Source organism: Pseudopipra pipra, chromosome 23 (genome assembly GCF_036250125.1).
Source record: "Pseudopipra pipra isolate bDixPip1 chromosome 23, bDixPip1.hap1, whole genome shotgun sequence".
NCBI classification, from domain to species: domain Eukaryota; kingdom Metazoa; phylum Chordata; class Aves; order Passeriformes; family Pipridae; genus Pseudopipra; species Pseudopipra pipra.
The window spans coordinates 7,124,243-7,144,831 of NC_087571.1; the positions used below are offsets into that span (position 1 = coordinate 7,124,243).

The following is a 20,589-nucleotide window of genomic DNA, read 5'->3' on the forward strand; positions in this document are numbered from 1 at the left end:
TTAGAAAGAATTTCTTTACAGAGAGGGGGGGTCAGACATTGGAATGGGCTGCCCAGGGAAGTAGTGGATTCTCCGTCCCTGGCGATTTTTAAAAAGAGACTGGATGTGGCACTTAGTGCCATGGTCTAGTAACCGCAGCGGTAGTGGATCAGGGGTTGGACTTGATGATCTCGGAGGTCCCTTCCAACCCGGCTGATTCTATGATTCTATGAAAAGCATGTTTAATACAATAGGGGAAGCAGATTTAATATAAAAGCACGACAGAGTTTGTTGGGAAGGTTCACTCTAGTGCTGACTAGATGGTTAAAGCATAGAGAAAAAGCAGACCACAATCAATCTAAAACCAATATCAACCCAAAAGTTATCTACGTGGAGGCTGGGGGTGAGGAAGATAAGGGTAGATTGAGTCACAAGATTCAGATCTCTGTTATCTCTGTTACAATCCACCCTAGAAGGTGAGGGTAACCCAGGTTCTTGTTAATAGATCTCTTTGGTGGTCCTAACGATGTTTAAGCCATTAACCATTTCTGTTTCTCACAACCCCCTTGTTCAGCTGGGCCCTGGATGTGACCAATGGTTCAGGCCTAACATTTTGTATATACTACTGTGGCCTTGTTGGGGAGAGGTGAGTTAAAATTTGATGGTCTCTCAAAGATTAAATATTAGTTACTACACTGCAGTAGTAACTGCAGTAGTAGTAGTAATAAAAATTATAATAGTAATAAAATAGTAGTAATAAAAATTATAACAATAATTTTTATTATTGTAAAATGAATCCTTCAAGGTTGTTGACACCCGGCTGAATTTTAAATCTCTAGCGGGCTCAGATATGTTTTTTTTTCCCTCAATAAGTATGTTCAAAATTCAACCTTTAAAATTAAATTTCTTGGCACCCCCGAGGGGCGGGGCCCGGGTCACGTGATGCCGGGCCCCGGTCACGTGAGCGGCGGGCGGGGCCGGCCCAACATGGCTGCGTACCTGCAGTGGCGCCGCTTCGTCTTCTTCGACAGAGAGACGGTGAAGGAGCCGCCGGGCTCGGATGGGGCCGGTGCGAAGCCCTTTGCGCTGCCCCCGGGCATCGCAGTCTGCGACTCGGGCCGGGGCAGCCTCGTGTTTGGGGATATCCTGCCCGGGGCCGAGCGCTGGGGCCTGTGCGGGGCTCAGCGGGGCCAGAGCTGGAGGGTGCTCCAGCTTCCTGCTCTCCGCTGTCCTTTGCTTTAAACACGAACAAAAAAACCCTGCTGAATGTGTTGGTGCTCCAGGGTCGTTCTGCAGAGGTGTTTACTGAAGCCCTACGAGGGGTCAGCGAGAACCATTAACCTGTTTGATCCTACTATGACTGGAGGTGTGGGGTTTTGGGGTTTTTGGGGGTTTTTTTTCCCTTTATGTGCCTTAACTGTGATCTAAATATGGAAGGCCAGATTTGGTTTTTGCCTCGCTCCCTTCAACTCAGTAGTTTCCAGGCTTACAAGCTGAGGGTAACGCATCTGTACCAGCTGAAGCAGCACAGCATCTTGGTTTCTGTTGGAGAGGACGAAGAGGGTATTAACCCCTTGGTAAGTCAAATGACAAAGTGAGGAAAATGTATTTGTAATATGTGTCTTTCTAAAGGCTACTGCGATTATCTCAGATGACTTTTCTTACTTTAAGTACCTTGATCATTTTGGGCACTGTAACATTTGATACCAGGTCTTGGCCTTCTAATACCACATGTTTTGCTTATGGCAGATCGCTGTTGTTTGTAGGTAAAAGTCTGGAACCTGGAAAAGCGAGATGGTGGCAATCCTCTGTGCACACGAATTTTTCCAGCAATACCAGGTAACAAGCCCACGGTTGTATCCTGCCTAACTGTCCACGAGAATCTTAATTTCATGGCTATTGGTAAGTAAAACTGAGCTGTAACAGCTTAAGAAAAATATTATGAAAAATAAATATTATGAAAATTAACCCTTACTCAGATGTAAGGGACACAAAAATCAGCACTGAACACACCGATGGTTTTTCTTCTTATGCAGTTGTTACGTTATGCTCTCTGAGAGATCGTGTGTCTTGTGCTGTCACAGAGCTTGAGAAGATAAATGTGTAAATTTAGCCCGAGTCTGTATATTTTACGCAAATAACTTTGGTACTTAAAAGGGAAGCACATATTTTTAGTTGATATCCTCTTTCTCTGCCAGTTGGTCAGGCTACGTATTTATTGAACTTAGTACTAAATTCAGCTTCTGTTGGTACAGGAGAAACCATAGGTTTTGTGATACCTAGTGTTACAGAGAAATTTTTTTTCAAGTATGCTGTAAAAAACTTTTTTTAAAATAAGAAAGCCAGTTTCACCTTTTGGATTTACCCATTCCTTTGTAATGTTTCTTGCTTAACTTCTGACAGACTAAGAGCAGTAATGTTGTAAGGTTACATGGTCCCTGCACTGAAATCAAAAAGCTTTCCCTGTGTGTGTGATGGCCTCCCATCCTGGGACAATTTACAGCATTGGGGCTGTTGGCAAGTTGTGAAAACTGCATGATTTCACACAGAAAATCTTCCTCTTGTCTTTTTACAGTGTGTTTTGAATAAGCAAGGGAGTTAAAATGATCATTACAGTTGTGAGATGGGAAGGCTGTTCACAGAGCAAAATACAGAGAGACTGAAAACAAAATTAACCTGTGCATGAGATTTGTGTGTGGAAAGCAAGCTGACCCTTGCTGAGCAGTGCCCTCCTGTATGCAGTAATGTGACAGCTCTGAACTGGAACAGGAGCACTGGGAGGTGGTTTGGCCAGATTGACTTGACACAAGAACCTGTGGCAATCCCATCACTTCATACCTTGCTGGTGAGCAAGGTGTCTTTGCCAACTGGAGCTGCCCTGACTTGTGCTGAATAAAATTTCAGGTGTGCTGTATAAGTAATAATTCAGTCTGTCCACTTCACCAGGTTTTGCAGATGGGAGTGTTGTTCTTACAAAAGGAGACATTACTCGAGACCGGCACAGCAAGACCCAGATCCTACACGAAGGCAGTTACCCAGTTACTGGCCTTGCATTCCGACAGTCTGGCAAAACTACACATCTATTTGTGGTGACCACAGAGAACATCCAGGTGAGAGGTTAATTGGAAAAAATGAGACTCTGACTTGCAAATTTCATTGGTTTCAGAGTCTAGGCCAGAGCAATCCCCAAACCCTTGAATTTCCTCTGTAGTCTTATATGCTTTCAGTGAAAGACTATCCTCACCTGGAGCTGGACACTCATGGTTGTGGATTGCGATGTTCATCTCTCAGTGACCCCTCCCAGGATCTCCAGTTCATTGTGGCAGGAAATGAATGTGTGTACCTTTATCAACCAGATGAACGTGGCCCCTGCTTTGCCTTTGAGGGACAAAAGCTGATTGTTCACTGGTACCGGGGGTACCTCATCATCGTCTCCAAGGACCGAAAGACTTCACCAAAGTAGGGCTTCTCGGAACAGATGAGTTGTTTTTGCTCTTGCAGCTTCCTGCTTTCCCACTTTTTCGTTCTTCCCTGTGAAACTTTGCTCTTGGAGGCCGATTGCAACTTTGTCAGAGGCTGTTGAGGTTCATCCAGACCAATCTATCAATTAACTTCCATTGCAAGAGCAGCATGGTTAAGCATGCTGAATGAATGGGAATTTTTCCCGGTCCTATGAATTTCTCAGTATAACAGGATAATGGAATTTGTGTATAAATACTAGATGTTTTGCCTCTAGGCCCACTTAATTTATTGCCCAGGTGAACCCTGCTTGTCTTGCTCTCTGTACGTCCCTAGTTGGCACAGGTATAAAGAGTTCAAGTTACGCTGTCTTTGTTTTTTAAAACTTTCTTCTGTTCTCCAGGTCAGAGTTTGCTGGGAATGAGGCACAGAATTCGGACAAACAAGTCCTGAATATCTATGACTTGTGCAACAAATTCATTGCATACAGCTCAATCTTTGATGATATAGTGGATGTCTTGGCAGAGTGGGGTTCTCTGTATGTACTGACCAGAGATGGGAAGATCCACGTACTACAGGAGAAGGATACACAAACCAAACTCGAGGCATGTAAATCTATTTTCTTATTAGTCTCTGCTTTATGTCTGCAAGATTGTACTGGCTCTGCAGACTGAAAAGTTGAACCACTGAGGTAGGTGAGTTACATAACAAGTGACCAATAGCTTTTCAGCATAACCAGTGTTATAAGGCATTTGCTGTTTAAAAGCCTAAAGGCACATATGCACTAAAAGGAAGAAACAACTTGTTTTCCAGGTGTATTTGAACTTGTTTTGTGGGGTGGTATTTCCCTTACGCAGCTCTTACTATGTGTTTAACAGATGCTATTCAGAAAGAACTTATTTGAGATGGCCATTAACCTGGCCAAGAGCCACCACTTGGACAGCGATGGTTTGTCAGAGATTTTCCGGCAGTATGGAGATCATCTCTACAACAAGGGGAACCATGATGGGGCCATCCAGCAGTACATCCGGTAGGTCCTGTGGAGCCAGGATATTGTAGTGCAGGTAGGAGCTACAGAGGCTTTGATTTCTGTTTCAGCCCAAGAATAAAAAAATTCCAAACCAAAAAAAGCGTGACTTGAGATGAAAGTTCTACCCATAGAGAGAAACATTTCAGTGAGATTATAAGTCTTTGAACACATTGCTTGAAAATTGCTCTGTACACCTTGGGATAAAGTTCCTTTTGATCGTATTTTAACATGAATAATGTAGGCACACTGAGATGGAGTGGGGCCTGATGACATCATTATAAAGAAGGAATCGCTCTAGGTAGGATTGATGATGCAATTTGACCATGAATGGCAGTCCTTTTGGAAAATACTCAAACAGTTCAATGTCAGCTTTAAAACATTTTGGGTATTTTAGAACTCAAACTTGGAGCAACCTGGGCTTGGGGCTTACTGAAAACTTCATGCTCAGTTTTTAAAATGCCACACAGTGTTAGGTTAATGTGAAACTGAGCCTCTGGAGTCCCCAATGTCTAATGACAGTTGACACGTATTTTTACCTTTGTATCTCTGTGCATGCAGATGGGTAGTCTTACACCATAACTAGTTGTTGTGTAGCTGAGTGATCACCCGTGGGTTAGTGCCTGCTGAAGTTAAGGCTTCTCTGTGCTCTGTTGTTAATTGTTCAATTTATTTTGGCTTCTTGGGTATACAGTATCTTGTAACATGACTCTTTCCCTCACAGAACTATAGGGAAGCTGGAACCATCATACGTTATTCGAAAATTCCTGGATGCTCAGCGTATCCACAACCTCACTGCTTATCTACAGACGCTCCACCTGCAGTCCCTGGCCAATGCAGACCATACTACACTTCTACTGAATTGCTATACCAAACTCAAAGACAGCTCCAAACTGGAAGAGTTCATTAAGGTACTGGGGGGAGGTGAAATCGTGCCACATTAATATGTCATCATATTAATTAAAAAGAGATAGCGGTGACATTGTAAATTGGCTCCTGTAGGGCCATTAAGACAGAGAAGAACGGATTTGTCACTCAGTACCCCTTCTTTACTCCTTGACTTCCAAGGTCTTGCTTACATTCTCAGTTTGGTTGGCTTGCCATCTGAGTCTGAGTGTGCTTGCTTCTGCCAGTGCAACTGGCAAGAGAATGAGAGGTGGTCAGACTCCTTCCTTTCTGCACGTGTGACCTTACCCTTGCCTGAGAGGTACCGAGTTGTTCCTGCTCATGCTTTCTGTCTCTTACATAAATGACTGCTGCTTCTGAACTGTGGGAATGTTCCTGAGGGACCATCTTTCTGCTTTTGTTCTTGGAGACGAGTGACAGCGAGGTCCGCTTTGATGTGGAAACGGCCATCAAGGTGCTCCGCCAAGCAGGTTACTACTCCCACGCTGTGTACCTGGCAGAGAAGCACGAGCATCATGAATGGTACCTCAAAATCCAGTTAGAGGACATCAAGGTGAGGAGACATAACTGCTCCCGTGTTCTTACTTGGGAGAACATCACATCTCTAGCCTCCTCTTCAATGAGAATACCATTTCACTGACCTCCTTCCTGAGGGTAGCATGCTGGTGGGACTGCTGAGGCAGCAGCAACAACACTTGATGCTGCTTGTGTGATGCCTTTCTCCTTTTGGCACGTGTGGTGGACTAGGGGTGGAAATCAGAGAGTCTTACTTGTTCTGTTTCAGATGTGGCTTTTTACAGTGCCCTTTAAGAGGAGGGAGAGGTGGTAGCGAGGGACTCATCTAAATCTCTCCCCCAGGCCACATCCAGTCTTCCTCCCTGAGGAGGAAAACAAGTGGGAATAGTGAACTAGGTTATAATTCAGAGCAAATGGTGTTTGTGGCATACTCGCAGCACGTCTTCAGTGCTTTCTGTCCTAACCTCAGAGTGGAGAGCAGAGGCCAATGTCCTGTGATTGTTTTGTTGGCTGTCTCCACAGAACTACCAAGAGGCTTTGCACTACATTGGAAAGCTGCCCTTTGAACAGGCAGAGAGTAACATGAAGCGCTATGGTAAAATCCTAATGCACCATGTCCCTAATGAGACCACGGAATTGCTGAAGATCCTTTGCACTGATTACCGGCCCTCGGGAGACAGTGAAGGCCATGGGATGCTGGAAGGAAAAAAGGTACCATTTGTGTTGACAGTGAGTTGTTGCTCTCCAGTAGTAACTTTGCAGCAAGTGAGTGCTTCTGCATACCTTGTCGTGTCAGCCTGATGGCTTAGGTATAATGAGACTTATACCTAAAAGTATGTGTGTTGTTCTATATCTGTCATGTCTCAGAAATGAACATTCCTCACAGCAGGGAGGAAGCACCAGTCCAGCTTAGACTGATTTGGGTGCTTGTCTCTTTCTGTCTGTGTTATAGGCTAATTCAGAGGAGTTCATCCCAGTCTTTGCAAACAACTCCCGAGAACTGAAGGCTTTTCTGGAGCACATGACTGAGGTTCAGGCTGACTCGCCACAGGGTGTCTATGACACTTTACTGGAGCTTCGACTCCAGAACTGGGCACATGAACAAGATGAGCAGGTTTGAGTTCTTCCATCATTGTGTTTTGAGAGACAGATTTGGTGTCTTTGAATCCTATTTGCATTCCTGCAAACCCGTAACCTTTCCAGCTGGGCATCGATAACAAGAGGCAATACATATGCTGTGCTGGACAAATGGCACATAAATGGGAAAGCAGCCTGCTAGCTGGGAGAATACTCCTTTAAGGGAGGCTGAACTTATTTTGTATGAATCTCATTTAAGAACAGATTCCACACAATACAGCCTCTGTGAGCAGATGCCTCACCCATAAAAGTAACTATTTGCTTGCCTAGATCTGTGAGGATGCTGGCTGTTTGGGCAAAGAAAAACATGTCCTGTTTGCTTAAAAGGGATAGAGAACAAAGAGCAAAACTGTCCTCTGTGAAAGAGCTGCAAATTGTCAGGTCTTAGTGCAAAATAGTGTGTACTATGTGTGTGTCTGAGTTGCTCTCCCTGATCTCTCTCCCTTCTTTGTAGATCAAGGAGAAGCTACACGATGAAGCCCTCACCCTCCTGAAGAGTGGAAGGTTCAAAACAGTCTTTGATAAGGCCTTGGTCTTATGTCAGATGCACAATTTCAAGGATGGTGTCCTCTACCTCTATGAGCAGGGCAAACTGTGAGTGTTGCTCTTGTCTGTAGAGTCCTTCCCCTTCTTCCCCCATTCAGACAGTTAAGACTGTCTGTGCCTTCAGTGGTAGTGACCTCTTTAGTGTTTCAAGATGGGAACGGTAGTTTATTGCTCAGTTGAAATACCCTGTTGTTAGAGCAAGGCAGTTACATAGAGAGTGAATGACAGACTTGTCTTTGGCTTCTGTGTGAGTTTGGGGACTGCATAGCTGGGTGGAAAGCTGAGGTCCCTGTAATAATTCAAGTGGCAGCTGATGAGTCTTTCTCCCATAGTTTCCAACAGATCATGCACTACCACATGCAGAATGAGCAGTACAAGAAGGTGATCGAGGTGTGTGAGTTGTATGGAGACCAGGAGGCTTGTCTCTGGGAACAGGCTCTTGGCTACTTTGCACGGAAGGAGGAGGACTGTAAGGAGTACGTTGCTGCAGTGCTGAAACACATTGAGAACAAGAATCTTATGCCTCCGCTGCTTGGTAATAATGACGTGTGGCACTCAACCCACAGCACCCCTCCAAAAAAAACCCTAACCCAAGCAAAAACCAAGAAAAAAAAAACTAAACCACAAAAAAATTCAACCCAAACTAGTTTGTAGCAGTCTGTATAGATCAGAAATTTGAGAGGTGAATCAATGAATTTGGAGCCCACCATTTGAAGTAATATTCCCTGCTCTGTAGGGAAAAGCTATGTCAGTCACAGCTCCCTAATTAGGTAAAAAGATCTAGAGTATCAGTGAGATGTCTGTACATGATTTCTGTTCTGTCAGTGTGGGGCAGTGAAGGGCCTGCTGAAATTCCTGCTGTGCCTTGGTGGAGAAGTTGAACTGGAATCCAATCCACTACTAGATCCTTGCTTTGCTTCTTTTGGTCTGAGCTATCCAGACATGCTCCCAGTTGCCCTTTTCTGGAAGAGGTCAAACTGAAAGAGAGCCTTTTCTAATTCCATAAGAATGTGAACTGTCTTTGCCTGTAAGTGGCCTTTCCCAGGAAAACAGTCTGCCCAGGCAGGACTAGTGTAACTTTTTGTGCTTGTGTTTAAACTAACATCTTGGTTGCTCTCAGTTGTGCAGACGCTGGCTCATAACTCCACAGCCACCCTGTCTGTGATTAAGGATTATCTTGTCAACAAGCTGCAGAAGCAGAGTCGCCAGATAGAGCAGGATGAGCAGAGAATTCAAAAATACCGAGAAGAAACTACAAGGATCCGCCAGGAGATTGAAGAGCTAAAAGCAAGGTGCAGGAGTGTGTGCTGTCTTGTCTTGTCCTATATAAGGACAGAACTGCTGTTTTCTTTTATTAAGGTAAAATACAGTTTGTCTTTCTCATGCTTCTCCATCTTGTCACTCTCTCAGTCCCAAGATTTTTCAGAAGACCAAGTGTAGCATTTGCACCAGTGCATTGGAGCTGCCTTCAGTCCACTTCCTGTGCGGTCATTCCTTCCACCAGCACTGCTTTGAAAGCTACTCCGAGAGCGATTCGGAATGTCCTACTTGCATGCCAGAAAATCGCAAAGTCATGGACATGATCCGAGCCCAGGAGCAGAAGAGAGATCTGCACGACCAGTTTCAGCATCAGGTAGGGTAATATTGCCTGTCTTACCAAGTTGAAATAAATAGAGTTTAGATTCATTTACGGACCCATGGAGGCTGGTAGAAAAGGGGAAGGCTTGAAAGTATTTTGTAAACAAGGTTGAGTCTCAGTAATGAGGCATTAGACCCTAGGGTGACTGCACTGTGTAGAGGGCACGGAGAGTTCTTGTCGCTCTGAGAAGGTGAAAGGGAATCCATTCTCACCTTAACCTCAGATGGGTCGAGACCTATTGGTCAGTGTCACAGCTGGTCAACAAGTTGTATAGAACAAATCAGGGAGAAAGGAAAAAAAATTGTGTGAATCGGAATGGGGACAGGACCAAAATGTTGTGTTTCCCAAGGATGAAGCAGTGAAGTTGAGAATGGGGCATATGTGGAAACTAGAGCAGCTGAGGCAGTCACCTTCCTGCTTAATTCAGTTGTTCATTATCTCCTCCATGCATGGCTCAGATGTAGGTTCGAAACATGAGGTGGAATGGCCAGTGGAAGCAAATCTGACATCTTCCTCTGCTACATGCAGTCCTTGCATGGAATGAGCAAAGAGCCAGGGAGTGACATGGGCTGCCCTATCCCTAATAAAGAGGTTCTAAGTGCAGGGATTGAAAGGAAAGGGGCTGGAGGCAAGAGGCTCTGGAGGCTTCTGCTGATGCTGCTAATGTGTGTCTGGCAGCTCAAGTGTTCCAACGATGGCTTCTCTGTTGTTGCTGACTACTTCGGTCGTGGCGTCTTCAATAAGCTCACACTCATCACGGACTTGCCCTCGGGAAAGGCGGCGACGACGCTCGAGGCTGGCCTGCAGCGGGAGCTGCTCATCCACACCAAGCGCAGCACCTGACCCCGAGCCCTGTCCACGCGCCCCCTCGGTTGTACGGAGTCCCGCGCAGTGTCCTCAATAAATCAGACCCCTTGGCCCCAGTAAACCAGCCTGGCCTGGCAGTGCCGCACCGGAGCGTCCTCTCGACCCCCGCAGACCGGACTGACCGGGCCGAGTGCCGGGGGCGGGGCCTGCAGGGGCGGGGCGGAGGGCGGGCCTCCCTGAGGGCCGCGGGGGCGGGGCCGGCGGTGACGTGTTCGGCGCGGCTCGAGGCCGGCGGTGATGGCGGAACCGGGCACGGGAGCGGCCGGAGGGGGCCGGGACCGAGCGGGGAACGGCACAGGGTCCGGCGGGGCAGGCGATGACCCGGGCGCTGACCCGCCCCTGCCGCAGGGCGAGAACGGCGTGGAGGGCAGAGCGGTCCGCGTGGGCACCCGCCGGAGCCAGGTAGGCAGCAGCGGGGCCGGGGCGCGGGGAGCGCTCCCGCCCCGGTACCCGACTCGTTCCGGCCGACGCGGGCTCCTCGGGGCTGAGGGAAGGGCTGGGCTTCCGAAGCCCGCGCATTCCAGTTCCTTCCTTGGGACTCCGGCAAGAAGTTTGGAAAGCGCTCCCTGCGGAGCCCGGGGGGCGGCCGGCTCTGGGAGCGCTGCCCCGGCGCGGGAACCGGGGGTGAGGCGCGGGGCCTTCCCGGGTCTGGCGGGGGCTGTGTCACTTGCAAGGCCTGTGCAGCTCTTGCAGGGAAAAAACGCCAATGACTGACGGCTGCAGCCCGCTCAAGGGCAGGGAAGGGACGTGTCCGGAGATACAGCAGGTATCTCTTGCCGGCGGGCTGCAGCGGGAGGAGCAGCCTCGCAAAGGGAGATAAGCGACCCTCAGACCTTTGTTCTGAGATAATCTCGTTCCTTCTGGTAGCACGTTCTAGGAAAAATTCTGTACTGTCACGAAGGCATTTTGTGTAGACATCAGGGCAAGGGACATAGCCGTGCCTGTGTGCTGCCTAATTTTCTAACCTGAGGCTCTTGGGGCACTTTACAAAGGGAAGCAGCTACTTACTGACATTTTACTTGTAGGGAAACTACAGTCCTGAGAACCACGTTAATTACCAAAGGGTCCTTAGCCCCTCGGTGGGAGAAAAGCTGAAACTCACCTGTAGTTGCTTGAGTCTGCTGCTTCTTGCATCTGCGGAATGATGATACGCTGTGTGATTCTGGGTTTATTTTACGTGCTTCTGCTGTTCTTATGCAAAGGAATGTTCTTCTTGCAGTTCACTGCTTTGAGATTTGTTGCTTGCTGTACATAATGATGTAAGGTGTTACTTTTCTGCGTGTGTCTGTAGAACCTATAAATAAAGCTCTGTTCTTACAGAGGATAAGTAACTTGCATTTGACAGTAACTATAGATTTTTCCAGCAGCACAGTGAAATCCCATTGGCTTCTCCCAAAACTTGCAGTATTGGTAAAATTCATACTCTTAGAGAAAGCAAGAGGCTACCCAGTGTGCAATATGACTTATTCTTTCATCACTGAGCAACAGGATAGTTTTGCTTACTTTTCTGCCCACTTGCTGATGAGCGGGTGTCATTCAGCAGTTGTGTTCCACAGAGGTGAAACACAAATAGAAGCATGAGAATCCTGATCTGCAGGCTTCTGCTCTAGTCGCTTCTCCTAACTTGATCATTTGCTGTGCCTCATGAGTGCTTGGATCACAACAGCACTGGACACAGGGAAATGTTGTGCCACTTAGGCAATAAAAAAAGTTCTTCAGTGCAGTGGTCTGATCATGATAGGAGTTCACACAGTTCAAGAAGTTTGTACCCATGAGTGATTTTACTTGAGGCAACCTATTTCTAATGCTTTTGATTTCAAGAGAATGTACTGGGCATGCATGCCTGACTGTTGAAGAATAGGAAAGCCTCCTTAGCTACCGTATGGACAATGTACTCTTTCTTTAGGACTTTCTGCTTCCTTGCAGCTGGCCCGGATTCAGACCGACAGCGTGGTTACGATCCTCCGTGAGCTGTACCCTGACCTCCACTTTGAGATTGGTAAGTTTTTTTGGATGCTGCCCTGGGGGTGGATGGCAGCAGGAGCCAGCTGGTTATCTTTGTGTGCGAGAGGTGTGTGTAGAGTCAGGAGGAGGAGGATTTGACCCCACTTATCTAAGAGTGCAGTCTGAATTCAGTTACGTTGTGTGGCTTAGCAGTTGCTACTGGTTTCTTCCAGAGGAGAAAGATGGATTTGATAGGCTTTTGATGACTGAAGTGCTGAGTATGTGATGCAGATGGTGTTCTGTTGCTCCGTTTGCAAACCTGGTATCATTCTGGCTGCACCGCACTGAACATTAGGGGCATTTTCTGGTCTGGGGCTTCAGGCTTTCAACAGGAATAATGGGAGCTTAGCCTTGCACTGGAGAGAACTGCTGCATATGTCTTCACTGGCACTCCAGAGACAGACTGTGGCAGTTTCCATTGGGTTAACTCTTCCCAAACCTGCCCCCTTTCCCCTTGCTTTGGTTTTGATGACAGTGAAGGAAGTCTCCATTTCACTTGTCTTGAGTGCAGGGTATTTCTAGAAGTGAGCTGCTCTTGTACTGAGCCTGAGTCGGTGCTCACCCGGGAGTGTGTGACACTGCACTGTGTGTGGCATTTCACATAGGTGTTTTCAGCCTAAGCCCAGTGCTTTTACTGAGCCTCACATTTTACCTGTACTGTCTCTGAGCAGTTGCCATGTCAACAACTGGAGACAAGATCTTGGATACAGCACTTTCCAAGGTAAAGAATCTCTTCTTGCTCTATACAAGAACTAACTGTATTTGAAGTTATATTGACTGATGCTTCTTTTGTGATTCATGTCCTTCCGTTTATATGTAGATCGGGGAGAAGAGCCTCTTCACCAAAGAGCTGGAAAATGCACTTGAAAAAAATGAGTAAGAGCTTATTGTTTTCCTTTCTTCTTCTGGCATTTGTTGCTCTTTGGACATCTTTGGCTTGCTGCATATGTGATCTACTTTCCTTCCGTTCTGGTACCTCTGGCTAAAAAAAGAAATCCTTTGATAAGTCACTGTCTTTTTCTTTCCCTTTTCTCTCTCTACCCTGGGCTTAGGCCATGTATTTTGAATTGGAGTTGTGTCACTTTGTCTGCCACAGTTTGGTTTCTTTTCTTCTGTGATATGTGTATTACGTACGCATCAGAGGATGTAATTTCATTTGATTTCTGCTTATGAGTATGTTCTTTTAAAAATACTTTACTTGGTGGTGGTAATGTATTGCAAAACATATATATTGTTAGCATATTAACATTTGTTAACATGTTTGCAAGCAAAATGTGCAGGAGAATTTGGCGTGGGCAAGTTGTGTTGAGTTCTAACTTCTCTCTACAGAGAACCTTGGTTCAGGCTCCTGCTTGAGGAGAGAGAGATTAGTGGTGATTTTGTGGGATTGAGGTGTTGGGCTGTTGTTGTTTAATCTCTTTCTTTTTTAATATTCTGAGGAGTGTTGCCTTAGTTAAGGGATGTTTAAAAACAAAGGTATTCTTCTTTATCTCTGCCACATAGTTACATCATACTTTATTTTCAGTGAAGTTGGTGAAAACATACTGGGGACTCAAGCATTTGTGATGTTCACTTGCTGTGTGATGAAGCAGGTGCCCTGTAGTTTCAGTTGTTGCCACTTTCAGTTTGAAGCATAATCCAGCCCCCAGACTGATGCATATTGGTATGAGTCTCTCTGTGTGAACATCCCCAGCATCTTCCCCTCATTCAACTGAATTGTTTCTAAAGTGTCTTGCATCGCTGCTGGAAGGAAGGCATTATCCCAAGGGGAAAAGAGAGGCAGAGAAAGGTGAGGTAGCTTTTTTTGGAGTAACATAAGAACTCTATAGTAATTCTTGCTGTGGAATCCTGAAATTCCTCTCTTCTCCAGATTAATTCCCAGAGTGGGTTCAAACTTTTCTGTAGGTGACCTGCGGGCCTCTGATAGATCACCACATGAGCTCAGCAATCTGTTTGCTGATTACTACCCTCTAATTTTTAGAGTTGACCTTGTGGTTCACTCCTTGAAGGACTTGCCAACTTCCCTTCCTCCTGGCTTTACAATCGGCGCTGTCTGCAAGTAAGTGTGAACATTAGGCTTGATTCTCTGAAGAGCTTGCATTTTACAGTGTTGGTAAAGAAGAACAAAGGCAGCTTAGGTCTGTTTATGTGTTCAAAGTTTTGTCACTCTCTGAATAATCTCCAGAACAGTGGAAACATCAGAGCTGCCCTAGTATTCCGTTGCCAGCAGGTGTGCTGAAAATACTTGCTTTTACAATGACGATGGGGTATTTTGGAGCCAGAGGCCGTTCCTCCAGGGACTGATAGCAGAACTGCCTTCCCTTAAATGATGTGTCATTCATTCTGTGCTTGCATTATTTTGCAGAAGGGAAAACCCACTTGATGCTGTTGTCTTTCATCCCAAAAACTGTGGAAAAACACTGAGCCTCCTTCCTGAAAAGAGGTGAGTGGGAGAGGAAGGGGAAGATAGTTGTGAAAACAGAAGGGGGCAGTTGGTTGATTCTTTCCAGTGGCAAGTCAGTGAGCTCCTTGCTTTATCCTGTAGTGATTTTACACTGCCTTTTGTGAGTGTTCCACAGACATTACACTGCACTCACTAGCTGGGAAGAGCAGCAGCAGGGAGTGCTGCACACTGTCTGAGACTGGATCTCTCAAGCCACCCTAGAGCTGCAGTGCTGATTCTCAAGTTAGACACTTTCTGTTCAGGATCTCCAGAGTGAATTCCTGCTTCCTTATATTGTGCCTACTGCAGGGGAATGCATACAATGCAGACAGGGTGTCCAGTGCAGGATTTTGGCTTTCATGGACCTGAACTATGCTTTTGTTCTCACTCAGCCAGTTCTGACTTTTTCCTCGAATTTTTGGCATCACTTCCTTGTGGTTTTCCCATTTTGAATTACCTGCCCTTTAATAGAGGTTATTGGAATCTTTTGTCTGAGACAGCTGAGTGAAATTACTCAAATTAAGGTAGCTGTTAGAAAGATATTTTTTTCTGTGTTAAAGTGAAAGAAATAAACTAGCTGTCATAGAAACATAGACTTGTGCTTCTGCACATTTGGATAGCAGGAAAATCATGTCTGGTCTAGGATCTAGGTTACCAAGAGGGGGGAAGCGGAGGGGCAGGTACCGATCTCTTCACTCTCATGACCAGTGATAAGACGAGCAAATGGCTGGAGCTATGTCAGGGGAGGTTTAGGCTGGATATTAGGAAAAGGTTTTTCCCCCCAGAGGGTGGTTGAGCACTGGAACAGACTCCCCAGAGAAATGGTCACAGCAGCAAGCCTGAGAGAGTTCAAGAATCATTTGGACAATGCTCTCAGGCACATGGTGGGATTGTTGGGGTGTAGAGTGAGGAGCTGGAACTCGATTGATGATCCTGATGAGTCCCTTCCAAATCAGCATATTCTGTGATTCTGTGAAGAGAAGTAAACAGCTTACATCTTGAGAAAGGAAATGCTCACTGCCTAGACTGGCAGTTTTCTGTGGTTTCCGATTAGGCTCTCAAAGGTTCTCTATTTACTGCATCTGTGTCACTGATGAAGTCCATCCATTTTAGTCACTTTGGTTGTCTGTTTTTGTCTGCTTCATTTTGGAACAGCCAAGTCTTTTTTTCTAATATAAATGTTGTGGTCTTTAAATGAGGTTTATCAGTGCTTGACAGTGGCTGGGGGTGCTCTCCAGAAGCATATCCTGTAGATCGTCTCCTTGGGCGTGGCTTCAGCCAGGCTTTATGCTAAATTTCACAGAGTGGTTTTCTTTCTTCTAAGGAGATATAAAGCTGATTCTTAGATCTTCACTTCAATATATATGTAAAAAAAAAAGTTACCATTTGTTTCCTTGAAAGTTCTGTAATACTTCTGTCTGGAGATGTTAGGAGTATGCTGTATTTCACTGATTCTATTTTTCCCTATAGTGTGATTGGAACCAGTTCACTTCGGAGAGCAGCTCAGCTCAAAAAGAAGTTCCCTCAGTTACAATTCAGGGATATTGTATCCTTTCCTGGCAAAACGTGGGAGCTGGGTAAAGCTGCAGAGGGGAAAATACAACTTAATGCAAAGTCTACATTCAAGGCTGATTTGTAGCAGCTGACCTAGAAGAACAAACTGTTTCCTCAAAGGCTGCCTGCCCCCTGGTACCCTGTTCAGATGATGGGGGTAGCACTGTAGCCATTCTATCCTCTGCTTTATGGAGAGGCTGTGAACAAGGGGCCAGCTGTGATCTCACTGGGGTTCAGGATGCATTGGATTGTATGCTATGCAGTGTTTGAGGAACGGTGCCTCCCATGGGTTTGTTGAAGGCGTGTGACCAAATGCCAGTGGGTTCCCAGTAACCCTGGATGTGATTTGGACCACTAGTTCCAATGTGGGTGGCTGAACTACTGAGAGAAGGCATTATTACTTCGGTCCTAGGAGCCAAGTTCTTTGGAGTGCAGAAGGAGCTGGGTATTAATACTTAAATGACGTGCAGTCAGCACTTGAATTAATATTCCATAATGCTTGGCAAAATTCTATTTAAAGAAACAATTGTCCATATTTAACACTTCTTTCAGGATGGTACTGATGTTCTCATTTGAAGGCTGTTGGATTCTGTACAGTCTGTAAATGCTCATGTGGTTGTAGGACTGCTTGCCTGCTGTTTCTGTGCTTGCTTAACCACTTCTACAGAGAGGGAACTTAAATACCCGCCTAAAAAAGCTAGATGAGAAGGAAGACTTCAGTGCCATCATCCTGGCTGCTGCTGGGCTGAAGAGGATGGGCTGGGAGGATCGCATTGGCCAGGTGAGGAGCAGCAAAGCAGAAAATACCATTCTCTGCCAAACCATCAACTGCTTGTGTTTCAGACCTTGTGGTTGTCCTGTCCAAAATGAGGATGCAGTCTGCTGACTCCATTGCCATGTTAGCTTGTGATTTGAGGTGCTTCAGGGAAGAGTTCTGGGGTTTTTTTTTGGTTGGTTGCTTTTTCCTTCATACAGAAATTTATACTGTTCAGCTTTCCATGGTTCAGTAACAGTTTGCAGCACTCATGTCTGGCAACGCAGTGTTGTGCAAGACTCAGATCCTTGTGATTGGCTATTTCACAAAGTGCTACAGTCCAGTTGATGGAAAGTACATTGTTTCACTTTAGCAGTGCAAACATTGGGGCATGGGAAGGGAAAGGTGATATTCCTTTGGTCTGACATGAAATCAGTTGGTATTAGAGACAAGCATAGAATTTGGTTCCTGTTTCCTATATTCAGAACACCACGACTTAACTCTGATTTTACTTTCTTCCAGCTCCTAGGCCCTGAAGATTGTCTGTATGCTGTTGGACAGGTATGTTACAACTTTTGTACTTTAAGCCATGCTATGTATTGAAAGCCAGCAGCAGCACAATGTGTCTGAGTGGCTAATTGTGCTGAAGACTTCTTGCTTGTCGGTTGCCAAAAAACTATTACATCCATCTCTTTTGTTGGCCGTTATGCTGTTTTAGGCACAGCTTGTTGGAAGAATGGAGTCAGCTCAGTTACTCAGTGTGGTGGGGGCTGATTTCTATTCATAATGGAAAAACAGTAAATGGGAAAGGTAACACATGCACAGCTAGGATGGGTGACACAGCAGGTGTGGGGCAGGGTTGGTGTTACAGTGCACCAGGACAGTTGTGCAGAGCTGCTGCAGCATCTTTGCTCTCTGATGCTCCATCTTTCTCCCTTATGGTGTCCTGACTCCTGCAGGGTGGAGCTGAAACAGTTGTCTTGGAGCACATTCTTAGGGCTCTTGTTTCTGGGCGGGCGAGTGGTTCCAGTCTGTTCTGGGCACGTGGCTGAGTTTACACAGGATTGCTCAGCTGGTGTCAAACTTGCTAAACCAGAGCCATTAGTGATTGCAAGTGACCAATCTGCACATTCGTTCTGAAACAGTGATTTTGATCATGTGTTGGTCAGGTACTGTGCAGTGCCCTGCACCCCCTGCCCCATTGTATATCCAATTTAGGAAATAATTGTTTTGTCATTGTTACTCATTCAGCACTTGATCTGTTTCTTGATAAAAGGTTGTAAACCTTGGATTTATCCAGCCTACTCATCCCAAAGGCACACTAGGGTGGGTGTTTCTATATATGCAGACATAATTGAGATAGGTTCTAGAGTGGTTTGTGGTGGCAGCGTGACCTTTAATATTTGGCTGATTAAGTTCCAATCATCTGTTCATAGCAGCTGCTATAGGATGACTCTGCAGCCAGTAGAGTGTTTTGTAATTAATTTCTGTAAACATCACTCCCTTAGTGAAAAGCGTTCGAGCCTCTAAGTTCTGTTTCATGGTCAATGCTGAGTGCACACACAGATGCATGAAGTTGAAGAATTACTATATTTTGTTGTGTGTTTCTTCTTCTAGGGTGCCTTAGCAGTGGAAGTTCGTGCCAAAGACCAAGAGATACTGAATATGGTATCTGCCCTGCATGATACAGACACTGTGTTGTGCTGCATTGCTGAGAGAGCCTTTATGAAGCGTTTGGTAGGTCTGGCATCCTTGCCCTTCTGCCTGCAGCAGTAAATACTGCTCTGCTCATTGACTTGATGCCACAGTATGGGAAATCCATTATGCTTTCCTAAAACTGTGAAGGAGGGATTACTTCTGAATCAAGAAGGGCCTGAAAAGTAATGGGTGGGGGTTGTGTGCAGCCTAAACTTTTCAGAGGCCTCTGCTTTGCAAGTTTTGGGTAGGAGCCTTAGCATCAGCTGCTTTTTGTTTTAGGAAGGTGGATGTAGTGTCCCTGTTGCTGTCAGCACCCTGCTGAAGGATGGCCAGGTGAGGAGTACTTTGTTCTTTTCTGGGATTATTTCTGAAAACCTATTTCAATTGTGTCCCTGATCCTTCCCTGAAGATAATTTCAGCAGATATCTTTACAGCTGATTAGGGCAGATAGTCTCCTGACTTGGCCCTTCCATGAATGGGTCTGGCTACTGAAGCCATCTTCTAGAAAATTCCCTTGTAATACATACCAGATTTCCCCTCTCACCCCCCTTGCTTATTTTAAAGTAGTGTTGCCCTGAGATCTGCAAGTCTCGCTTCTGACCCCACCAAATCTGTTTTTAGACAATGGAGTGTGATTAAGGAGGTGGGAAACGAGAAAAAAATTCCATCCTTTTCCTTGGGAAGTTGCATCTTCCTTAACAGGGATTTCTTCTCTTATGCTTGTATCGTACTGCTATTCTTGCTGTTCCCACTGCATGACAAAAGCCTTCCTCTCCAGACTTAGCTTTGTATGTTGGGTGGGGTTTTTTTAAAGAGGGGGTAGTTGGCTGTTTGTTTGTTAATATGGTATTAATCCATTCTGTCTGTCTTTCCAAGTTGTACTTGACAGGAGCAGTCTACAGCTTGGATGGATCTGATAGCCTGAAGGAGACTATGCAGACCAGTGTCAACTACCCCCATCAGGTACATGCCCCCCAGTGGCTTCAAAATTCAAACCTGAAGCTAAATGACAAAACACAGACCTTTAGAAATAGATTACTTTTGGTCTGGTTCCTTGGAAGTTGTAACAGCACACTGTTCTCCAGGCTCCTCATACCAGATTTTACCCTGTTTTGTGGGCGTCTGAAACAGCTCCTTGCCTACTCCTCCCTGCTGCCTTACCTAGGGGTGTTTGTATTTGCAGAATGAAGATGGACCAAACGATGATGTGCAGCATGTTGGCATCACAGCCAAGAGTGTTCCTAATCAGGCCCAGGAAGCTGCAGAGAACCTGGGTGTTGAACTGGCTAATTTACTTCTGAGCAAGGGAGCAAAGCATATCCTTAGCGTGGCAAGGCAGCTCAATGACACACGCTGAACTCGGTGCAGCCAGGAGTGCTACAACACCAGCTACAAGATTGCAGCTACACCATCATCCTCTGGAGGATGGGATTTATTTAAACACTCATACCAGTCTTGCCTGATGTTTGGGTGCAAAAATCTGAAATAATAAGCTAACTAACTTGAGTAGTTTGTGCTGTTCAGGGTTTTCATCCCTCTCCACATTTCTCTAAATTGCCAAGTGTCTCTTTGAAGTATTTTCAACAATTTTTGTAGCTAGGAAGTTAAAAGCAAAAATTAAAAATAAAAATCAGTAAGCGTTCTATTTCATTTAGGAACAAAGTGCTCATTACAGATTATAATTGGAGACTCAACTGTGCTGGTAGTAAAATGCTGTACTGTGCTGAGAGAGTGCCTTATTTGGGCTGGTTCACCCACTGGACTACTGAAGGCTCCCATCAGGTTGATGATACCATGTTTGTTTTAGTAAAGTAGCACAGATACCACTTTCAACCTTGCTCTCCGTTAAGGTAAGTTAAGTCTGCAGTTATCAGGTAGATGCAGATTTGCCAATTTGTCAGGATTAAATGAGGGAGTGGACAGCCATTGAGTGCTTGCCCACAAGGGTAATCTGAGCCAGTTCATCTCCACTAGCCAGTGAATGGGGAGCTGAAGCAGAAGCCCAAATTTGGGCTATTGGGCCTTTCTTTGTAACAGCTCTTTCCTTTTACTTGCTCCTT

The 20,589-nt window shown here is 45.6% G+C and overlaps 2 protein-coding genes across 4 annotated transcripts; both read left to right on the forward strand.

Moving 5' to 3' along the window:
• Window positions 1-943: 943 nt before the first annotated feature.
• On the forward strand, window positions 944-10,137 carry VPS11 (VPS11 core subunit of CORVET and HOPS complexes). The gene is made up of 16 exons (XM_064634853.1): window positions 944-1,125; window positions 1,413-1,556; window positions 1,746-1,881; window positions 2,926-3,089; window positions 3,191-3,438; window positions 3,842-4,043; window positions 4,317-4,468; window positions 5,190-5,376; window positions 5,781-5,924; window positions 6,410-6,598; window positions 6,840-7,001; window positions 7,479-7,618; window positions 7,903-8,105; window positions 8,691-8,862; window positions 8,981-9,203; window positions 9,888-10,137. Exons 1-16 carry the CDS (start codon window positions 967-969, stop codon window positions 10,050-10,052), a joined length of 2,790 nt encoding a protein of 929 aa, XP_064490923.1. The 5' UTR covers window positions 944-966; the 3' UTR covers window positions 10,053-10,137.
• Window positions 10,138-10,270: 133 nt separating this feature from the next.
• HMBS (hydroxymethylbilane synthase) lies at window positions 10,271-20,179 on the forward strand. Of its 3 annotated transcripts, XM_064634840.1 has the most exons (13): window positions 10,271-10,478; window positions 12,003-12,075; window positions 12,752-12,801; window positions 12,901-12,956; window positions 14,062-14,139; window positions 14,446-14,523; window positions 15,994-16,069; window positions 16,745-16,858; window positions 17,354-17,392; window positions 18,449-18,568; window positions 18,809-18,862; window positions 19,406-19,492; window positions 19,713-20,179. In XM_064634840.1, the coding sequence occupies exons 1-13, from the start codon at window positions 10,314-10,316 to the stop codon at window positions 19,884-19,886; spliced, it is 1,164 nt and encodes a 387-aa protein (XP_064490910.1). In that variant the 5' UTR covers window positions 10,271-10,313; the 3' UTR covers window positions 19,887-20,179. The 3 variants fall into 3 exon arrangements, with proteins under 3 accessions (XP_064490910.1, XP_064490911.1, XP_064490912.1); XM_064634841.1 differs by lacking the exon at window positions 18,809-18,862; XM_064634842.1 differs by lacking the exon at window positions 14,062-14,139.
• The last annotated feature ends 410 nt before the right edge of the window (window positions 20,180-20,589 follow it).